Source organism: Nannospalax galili, unplaced genomic scaffold, assembly GCF_000622305.1.
Source record: "Nannospalax galili isolate Female #2095 unplaced genomic scaffold, S.galili_v1.0 scaffold1711, whole genome shotgun sequence".
NCBI lineage: Eukaryota > Metazoa > Chordata > Mammalia > Rodentia > Spalacidae > Nannospalax > Nannospalax galili.
In genome coordinates this window covers 102,549-112,464 of record NW_008330347.1, presented here as the reverse complement: position 1 = coordinate 112,464, position 9,916 = coordinate 102,549, and the positions used below count along the sequence as shown (strand labels likewise).

The 9,916-nt window shown below is 45.0% G+C and overlaps 1 protein-coding gene across 3 annotated transcripts in view; it reads right to left on the bottom strand.

The window, feature by feature from the left end:
• Usp18 (ubiquitin specific peptidase 18) overlaps positions 1 to 9,916 on the bottom strand; it is a 39,934-nt gene that overhangs the window by 22,710 nt on the left and 7,308 nt on the right. For all 3 annotated transcript variants that reach the window (XM_017801677.2, XM_017801679.2, XM_008847077.3), the window contains exons 2-4: positions 5,879 to 6,128; positions 4,892 to 4,988; positions 3,130 to 3,275 (exon numbers count right to left, since the gene is read on the bottom strand). In XM_017801677.2, the coding sequence (XP_017657166.1) occupies positions 3,130 to 3,275; positions 4,892 to 4,988; positions 5,879 to 6,026 (391 nt within the window). In that variant the 5' untranslated portion in view covers positions 6,027 to 6,128. The remainder of the gene's footprint in view (positions 1 to 3,129; positions 3,276 to 4,891; positions 4,989 to 5,878; positions 6,129 to 9,916) is intronic.

Here is a 9,916-nt window from a genome sequence, read left to right as displayed (position 1 = left end):
GAAATTCTAGTTATGAATCTGGGTCTGTAACATAATTGGAGAGCAGGTTATTTTGATATCTCTAGGATTGTTTTGGATATATGGGTCCTTTTGTGCTTCCATATGCATTTTAAGGTTTTTCCTAGTTCTCTAAAGAATCTCATTGGAATTTTAATGGGTATTTTGTCAACTATATACACCAGTTTTTGGTAATATATCCATATTTACAATATTGATTTTGCTAAACCATGACTGTGAAAGTTCTTTCCATCATCTAGTATTGTCTTAAATTTCTTTCCTCAGTGACTTATAGCTTCTGTTGTTGAGCCCTTTCACTGCCTTGGTTAAGATTATTCTTTTATATTTTTAACCTACTCTGAACAGTGTTGGGAGCCAAAAGGCCAGAAGAAAAACATCTTTATGGTCTTGAGAAAAGACAGCCTTATGGTTTCCTGCAAATCTCTATGGCCTTGAGAAAAGACAGCTTTATGGTTTTCTGTAAGTTTCTATAAGATAGCACTTAGTTAAAGAATGTAGAAAAACAACTTTGTGACCCAGGCTAAGTCAGCCTTGAGAAATGTTTTATGCTCACCATAGCAGTTAGCAGATGTTCCTTTAGGATAAGAAATAAACCTCCCTAGCTATAGCATCCAATTAGCGTCTGCCCAGCACTTCCCTTCTCCTCACCTTCCCCCTCCCAACTACCAGTATATATGTCTGCTGCTTTCAAATAAAATTTTGAGGCTTGATCAGATCCTTGTCTTGCCTCCATTTCCTCGCATTCCTTGTTTGTTTCATTCCTTCAGGTTATTCTCCTGACCCCCCAACGTTGAAGCCCCGCAGGCCGGGGCAATCTGGCATAGGATTAAGCAAGGAAACATTCACAACATGGGTGCCACGAAGGAGAGGCAATGGGAAAAGTCACAGAAAACCTACTGAATTAAATAATCACTGACAACTTTCAAACCCATTAGGGTTAAATATGGTCATCCAGGTCCAGGAAGTCCATAAGCCTCCTAACAGACTTGACCAGAACACATCCTCTTTGGGATGATATGCACAAAGTCCTGGAGCAACAACCACAAAAATGCCAACCACGTACCTTATCCTTGAAAAATGAAGAAAAAAAGAGATTTTCCGAGAAAAACAGAAATCTGAGGGGTTCTTTACCAGACTGACCCTATGAGAAAAGCTTAGAGAAGTTCTACAGTAAAAAGAAAAGGGTGGTGATTACCATCACAAAAACACATGACAGTGTAAGACTCCTTTTATATATAGCAGGTGCACAAGGACGAACAAAAAGAAAGACACGGGTTTGATGGTACATGCCTATAACCCCAGCAATCAGGAGGTGGAGGTTGGAGGATTAGGAGTTCAAGGTCAACATCAGCTACATATTGAGCTGAAAGCCAGTCTGGGCTATTAGACCCTCACTCAAAAAAACAGAAAACAAAAACAAAAATGGGCTAGAGATGGCTCAGCGGTTAAGGGCACTGGCTGCTCTTGTAGAGAAGCTTAGGTGCAGTTCCCAGCACACATGATGGCTAACAACCATCTGAAACTCCAGTTCCAATGATCTGATGCCCTCTTCTGACCTCTGTGGGCATTGTACACACATAACGCATAGACATTCATGCAAACAAAACATCCACATGCAAAAAATAAAAATAAATCAATTTTTTTGTCTTTTTGAGACAGGGTCTCCCTGTAGCCCCAGCTGCCCTGGAACTCACTATGTAGACCAGGCTGGCCTTGAACTCATAGAAATCCGCCTGCCTCTGCCTCCCGAGTGCTGGGATTAAAGATGTGCGCCACCACACCCGGCTTATAAATCAATTTTTCAATCTTATTTTTTTTAATCAGGTATATAAATAACATACTGCAACACAATAGGAACTACTCCAGGAGGAATTCTGCTTGCTGGCTCACTCACTGGCTGATAGTTAGCTGACTCTATTATACAGCCCAGGACCAACTACCCAAGGAATGGTAACGCCCGCCATGCTCTGGGCCCTCGTATATCAAGATCAAGACAATCCCCGACAGACATGCCCACAAGCCAATACGATCTGGGTAATCCCTCCCAGTGAGACTTCCAGACTGTGGCAAGTTGACAGTTAAAGCTAACTAGGACAAAGGGCAGGGTGACAGTATGTTTTGGCAAATGTTTTGGCAAGTTGGCTATAGGCAACACAGACGTGATAAGTGATTAAGGAGAAATAAATGCTGATTTCCCTGATTTGAGCACTACACATAGCATAAATGTATCAAATCATCACACTACACCCTGCAAATACAGTTATCACACCTTTTTTTAAACCGCTTTCAAATAGTAAGCTGATAATAGGCACAAAAAATTCATATATTAACATGGTAGTCTAATGAGATCTTCTTAATAACAAAAGCAACTGACGTGTCAAGGTGGGTAGGGGAAATTTCATGGGGTCCCATCTCAAGATGAAGAGTTAGCAATAGATGCTGAGGGAGGGAAAATCAGTTCTCGCCAAAGCTCCCTGAGAGGTTATGTAATTCCAAGTGGGCAGCCCTAAACACAGGTACACACGAGCACCACTAAATAGATTCAGTGCAACGTGTGTGTGTGTGTGCACTGACGTGTCAAGGTGGGTAGGGGAAATTTCATGGGGTCCCATCTCAAGATGAAGAGTTAGCAATAGATGCTGAGGGAGGGAAAATCAGTTCTCGCCAAAGCTCCCTGAGAGGTTATGTAATTCCAAGTGGGCAGCCCTAAACACAGGTACACACAAGCACCACTAAATAGATTCAGTGCAACGTGTGTGTGTGTGTGTGTGTGTGTGTGTGTGTGTGTTTATAAATGTATGTATGTCTATGTAACAATAATCAAAGAAGAGGACAAGAACTTGGGGGTACATAGGAGAAGCTGGAGGGGGACTGGAAAGGGTGGAACTCGTGCAAATACAATACTCAAATATAAACTTATCAAAAATAAATTCATACATTAATAAACTTTTTCTTTTAAAAGTAAAGAAATGTGTATTTTAGGTCAACATCAATGCCTCCAATTCAAGGAGTTTAGAGTCTACCTGTTCGTCCACTGCTCATCAGTCCTCTCCCTGGCCCATAACCTCAGGCTTCACCCATGTACCAGCCAGAGTGAGAGGACTGACTTACGGGGCACGCTGTACTTCTGGAGGCAGTAAGCCAGCTCCATAGGGTGCACCGCTTTCTGCCGGCTGTCTTGCATTTTCTCCAGCAGCAGAAGCAGCTGGAAGGGGATGCTTCTCTTCTGCTCCTCTGCTTCCCATGGCACCGTTATCCTGCCAGGTAAGAAAGCCAGGCATCTCCTTATACTATGTCCACAGTGCTCCAACCTGATGCACACTGAAATCACCCAAGGAACTTCAAAAACTCTCCATGTCCAGGCCACTCCCCTCAAAAATTAAATCCAAATTGTGGAAACGGGTAGATTTACGTATGCACTCAAAGTTGAGAACTGCCATGTCAGTGACAGGTCTGTGCAAAATACACTGTTAAAAAGGGGAATACAGCTAGAGAGATGGCTTAATGGTTAAGAGCACAATCTACTGTTCCAAAGGACCCAGGTTCAATTTCTAACACCCGGACTTCATTGGTTTGGGGCTGGAGAGATGGCTCAGCAGTTAAGAACACTGGTTGTTCTCGCAGAAGACCTGGGTTCGAATCCCAGCACCCACATGGCAGCTAACAACTGTCCATAACTCCAGTTCCAGGGGATCTGACGGCCTCTTCTGACCTCCGCAAGCATTGCAGGACACAAGTGCACTTACCTACATGCAGGCATAACACTCATACACATAAAATAAAAATAATAAATAAAATATTTTTAAAAGGGAGGACCAACACAAGGACTGCCTCAGCACCCCCAAGCCTGCCCAACACTACAACGTTCCAGGCTCACACTAGAGCAAGTCTCTGAATGTCCAGCCCGGGGAACTTCACATAGAAAAAGCAAATACTGAGTTAGTTCCTGGGAAGAAAGGGCAACATGAAGGATGACAGTGTGTTTGGCAATGGTTTACTTAGGCATAGGCAACTCTCTGTGCTTGTGGATGGGGGGCAAGGAAAAAGCATGGGACAAAAAGAACGAGTGAGTGATAAAGTGCCTGTGTCTGTGTGTTTCCATTTAGCCCCATTGCTTTCCTCTGATATCAGTGTGGTCCCAATTCCCTTTTAACCAGACCAGTGGCTATCAACCATGGTTGCACTTTCAAAGCATCTGAGGAGTCTTTTTTTTTTTTACACCCACTTCCCAGGTAGCACCCTCCCATAGCCTCCCTCCCCCCACTAGAGCCCTTATACTCTGATGCTACTGTCTGCTGTGTTGTTGGCACCCCCAGCCATTCCCCACTACTTGCCCTTCTGGTGAATCTAGTCAGCCTATCTAGAGGTCTTTGTTTTAGGAGGATCAGCTGTTCCTCAATGGTTATGCCAGACCCAAACCAACTGAAACCAAACAGCTGGAGGCAGAAGCAAGCATTTATGTCTTTTTATTTTATTTTGTTTTTTAATTTATTATTTTTATGTGTATGAGTGTTTTGCCTGCATATATGTAAGGGCACCTGGGTCATGCAATGCCCACGGAGGTCAGAAGAGGGCACTGAATCCCCTGGAACTGGAGTTAGAGACAGTTGTTAGCTGCTATGTGGGTGCCGGAAATTGAACCCGGGTCCTCTACAAGAGCAGCCAGTGCTCTTCACCACTGAGCTATCTCTCCAGCCCCCAGTATTTTAAAACTTTGTAGATGAGTCTAACAATCAATTCAGTATATGCAGGAAAAGATCTTTTCTATGGCAACTTTTGAACGAAGATTGCCAAAAGTCAAAATCACTGTGAACAAATGAATATTCAAAACATAGAATAATCTGCATGTTTATCAGTCAAAATAATATCGTACCTCTTCAATATCTTTGTGAAGTCTACATTCATCATGAATACCTGAATCAGGGAGTTAAGGCAGCAGGTCTGTCCAATGTTGTGTAAACCAACCAGGCCTGTAAAATAAAGAAAAAAAAAAAATACTGAAAGCAAAGTATAGCAGTGAACGAAAATCAAGTGCTTTTCCTGAGTTTACAGAGGACAGGAAATTCTGGGAAATACTCTCACAGGTACAGAGAAGTCACCAGGGAGCTTCAAACAATTTGGAGAGGAGTTACCAAACATCAGCTTTTGAAAAGTTAAGTGACAGAGCAAGTTTTAATAATGCATTAGAAAAGAGAGACATCACAGAAAAGTATTGCTCATTGACAAATGAGTATCGAAGTTATTAGAAGAAAAAATATAAAATAAACACTAAAACACATCCTGGGGAATTACAGTTTCCTCTCGTGTTACAGTTCTGAACAGCTGAATCAGAACAGGCCTTGGGGTGGTTCAGGGATCAGCACAGTGCTATCTGGTCCATATTAGCCCCTGAGAATGGGTCCCTACCCAGTCCCCATCACAGAAATGGAGGAAATCAGAAGAGTGCTGTGGAGAAGACCTCCCCCCCCCCAATCCCTAAACTCAAGCCAGGAGGCAGAAAGCCAGAAACAACTTTCAATGACATGAGAAAACCGAAAATGACATTTCTTTGACACACTGGCAACCAGCCTCCCTTTCCCACCCCAAACAGAGGCTCAACTGACCCCAAAGGTTGAATGGCTGAAGAGGCCCCCAAATCTCAGAGTTCCTAAGCAAAGAGCTTCTGAGACAGCAAGGCAAATGGAAAACTCCAGGGGCAAGGGGTTTCTGCTCCCAGATCAGCAGGGTACCTACTAAGTAGCCAGAAGCGGCTAGAAAGACAAACTAGAGCTGAGAGCTCCGGCAAACTCTGCCAACTCCCGGACAGTGCTAAACAAATCTCATCTACACAGTGAGAAGCAAGGGTAGGGGCACTAATGACCATGAGGGTGGTCCCAGGTGCTGGAATGTTCTCTAGCCAGCTCTCTCTTCATCTTCTTCTCTTCCTCCTCCTCCAGGTCTGAATACTGCTGAGACTTGGCCAGGACTGACTGGCAGGCCTTCCTCAGGACCCCAAAACCCTTGCCCATTAGTGATCACATCAGAAATCTCAGGCTGAGGCTGCCTGGTGCTCAGGATTCCAGGGCTTCACTTCCAGGAAGAGTCCCCACCAGCCAGGTGCTACGGAAGCTCTGTGGAAACAGAACAGCGGGTAAGAACAGAGAGGTTCTCTCCAGTTAGCTCTGACTCCTTAGAGGGAGACAGCCTTTGAAGAGACTGGCTCAGGAAACTCTAAGGCTAGAATTAACTATAAGTGGAACTTTTCCAACCCTTATGCCTCCACCATGCCATGTGTCCTTCCTCAGAGCGGATGTCCTAACACTGATCATCCTCTTCCCCCAGGGTTCTCTGTCTTAGTAAATAGTTCAGACATTTAGGAAATGTCTCTTCACTCTCAACCGTTAACAGTCACCAAGGGTGTCAACTGCATTGACTGAAGACTGCTCACAAGCAAACTCCTTGGTCTCCATGTCCTTGTCCTCCTGGGACATGCCTGCTGCCCTCTAAGTTCCCTCCTCTGGGAAGCTTATCCCAGGACCTCAGGAAGGCTTGGATGTTGCCTATGCTTCAAGCACTTTGTAGTAGAGCTAGTCCAATGATAACATGAGGACCAGGTGCCTCTACTTAAGTGGAAGTTGGGGGTTATTGCTTAGGTTTCTTCTTCAGCACAGATGCTCCTTCCCAGGCCCAGAGGACAACTGAGTCCCTTTGACGCAAACCAAGGGTTCATGCACACAACAAAATTGTCTTATGAGAACATGTACTACTCCTCTTTGTTCTTCCTTCCTCCCAACAACACAGACGTCAGCCACCTGTAAATTCTCCCAAACATTGTTTGGGATGGTAGGAGTGTGTCTCAAGAAAAAAAAGTGGGGGAGGGGGGTCACCTGCCTGCTTCTCTTGGGTATGCCTGGAGAGCTGCAACACCCCACCAGACCCAGCAGTCAGCAGACAACTGGGGATGAATGTGAAAGTGGGAAATGCCCAGCTATTCTGGGTGCCACATGCCCTTTGATTCCTATAGCGTCCCCTCTTCCAGTATCCTCATCCTCCATCTAGCCACAGATCTAAGTTGCAGCACACACCACACTGCGCTCTCTCTGTCTCCTCTCCAGTCAGAGCATGCACATGAGAATTCTCCACATTCCCTCTTTCCCCAGGCAAGTGAATCGGACCCCCTGGGGCCCCTTTGCCATGAAGCACTAAATCAACCAGATTCAGCTGGGACCTTCTCAATTAGATTTTTAGTGAGAAAGTACCAAATCAAAGTGAGCAAAGGTAAGATTCTTTTTTTTTTTCCTTCGTGTGTGTGTGTGTGTGTGTGTGTGTGTGTGTTAGTGTGCACTCATGTATGTATTTGCATTTGGATATGTGGGGGCACACATGCATGCACATGTATGTGTGTGTGCATTTGGGGGCCTGAGGCTGGTGTTGGGTGTCTTCATTGAGTGGTTCTACCTCATTCATTGAAGCAGGTCTTTCAGTTGAACCCATGGCTTGCCAGTACAGGCTAGTTGGGCTAGCCAGCTTGCTCCAGGAATCCCGTCTCTGCCTTTTAAGCGCTGGAATTACAGGGGAACTGCCATGCCCACCTGGCATTTACATGGGTGTTAGGGATCTAAAATCCTACCCTCATACTGGCCCAAACAGCTTTTCCCCCAGCCCAAACGTATAATTCTTTTTAACTTTTTCTTAATTATGCGTGTCTCTATGTGGGTTTGTACATATGAGTGCAGTGTACTCAGAGGCCAGAAGAGGGTTTTAGAACCCCCTAGAGCAGGAGTTACAGGCAGTTGTGAGCCACCCAGGGTGGGTGATGGTAACTGAACCAGCTCCTCTGCAAAAGCAATATACAATCACTGCACTCTTTCTCCAGCCCCCCAAAGAGTAAATCTTTTTTAAATTATGTATATGAGTGTTTTGCCTGCATGAATGTAAATACACCACCTGCATGCAAAGCCCATGGAGGCCAAAAAGAGCATCAGATTCCCTGGAATTGGAATTACAAAGGTTCTTAGTGGCCATGTGGGTGCTGGGAATTGAACCTAAGTCCTCTGGAAGAGCAGCCAGTACTCTCAAATGCTGAGTCATCTCTCCAGCCCCTGAAAGGTGAGATTCTTAATCCATGTGGCCACATGTCTTGTACTAGTTTATAGACTGGCCAATGCAGTGTAAGAGGCCATTCAGGACTCAGTGGCTAAATAAAGTGACCTAAGTCTGATTATGTTTTAAAGGTATATTACGTGGAAGAAGTGAGTGTGTAACAGTTTATTAAAGACAAGACAAGACCCTGTTGGAGAGATGACTCGGGTTAAGAGCACTGGCTGCTCTCACAGAGCACCTGGGTTTGGGTTCCAGTAACCAACTGGCAGTTAACAACCGTCCATAACTCCAGTTCTAAGGGATCCAATGCCCTCTTCTGGCCTTTGAGGGTAGTGTACACACACAGTATACCTATATACATCTAGGCAAAATACTCATGCACATAAAATAAAAATAAATGCAGCAAAATTTTTTTCATTAAAAAATAAAGACAGGACAGAAGGGTATAGGTGTTAAGGATCTTAAGCCAGGCATAGTTCTACACACCAGTGATTCCAGCACTTGAGAAGCTGAGGAAGGGGACTGGTAAGTCTGAGGTCCACTTGGGCTACAGAGTGAGAGCCTATTGAGAGGCAGGGTGTCTCCCTATTGGCTAGTTCTTCCAATGGGCGGGGCCTGACGTGGAATGTGGACTACAAAGGGGCTGCTGAGAGCCATCTTGGGACAGAAGCAGGCAGCCCCAGGTAGCGTGCTTGTGGTGCAGCCAGTTGCTCAGCAGCTGAAGGACAGAACAGACTGACTCTTGTAGACCAGGGCGTGAATTGATGCTAGCGGTGACTATGGGCATGGCACGGTCTGATACGGCAGGCTCTGAGTCGCAGCGCCAGGCTAGGCACTGGGTACTCATTCCTTTGTAAGTTAATAAACTCACATAAAAAATATTATATGGTTTGCCTTATAATATATTATATGATCATGCAGGAGACCCAGAGGGAATTCAGGCCACAAAACAGGTGTAGTCTGGCCGGATAAAGGAACTACAGCCTTGGGGATGTGGGCCTCAGAAAGCAGTGCTGTTCCCTGCTGCCCCTGCAGTGGGTCACCTGGGCTCTGAGTCCCAAATCCAGGAGAGAAACCTATCAAAACCTATGTGCTTAATGGAGTTAGGGATAGTCATATGGGTTATACAATGGATCATAAAATCTGTAACTAAAAAGAGGCCAGCCACACAGAAGCATGGGCCACAGCTATGTTGTAAATGTGGGGATATGCTGCGGGTATGTGAAGATTTGTTAAAGGTTAAAAGTTACCCGAAGGCTAGAAAATCTTTTACCTGCTCTGGACCCAAATGGGAGAGAGAGAGAGAGAGAGAGAGAGAGAGACCACTTTGCATCATAAAGGATGTGTTCCAGGCAGGGAGAGCTGAAAAGGCTGAGCTAGCAGACCCAATTGCAGAGCTGGAGAGAGAAAAAAGATGGGACACTTTGACTTGTGTAAAGTCCAAGGACTCAGAGGAAAAGACAGATAATAGTAAAAAGGGAAAAAAAAAAAAAAAAAAAAGCTAACTGTGCTGTGGATAGGAAATAGTCCATGCTAGAACTGTTAAAACTAGGAAAAACTTACAAGCAAGCAAGCAGAGAGCCTCTGGCCATGTGGCTTGTGAGAGTATGGCACATGGGAGCAAATGAAATCAGTCTAAGTCCTTCAGAAGCTTCACAGCTGAGTTATAAAACCACCCATCCGTCCTTGTGATACAGGCTGTTCAACCTAGGCCAATGCAGGGGTGAGCAGTCCTTAATGGGTGGCTGGTTGAAGGCATTAAAGATACATGGTCGTCACCAAGGGAGACTAACATGATTAGCAGGGGCTGGAGGAC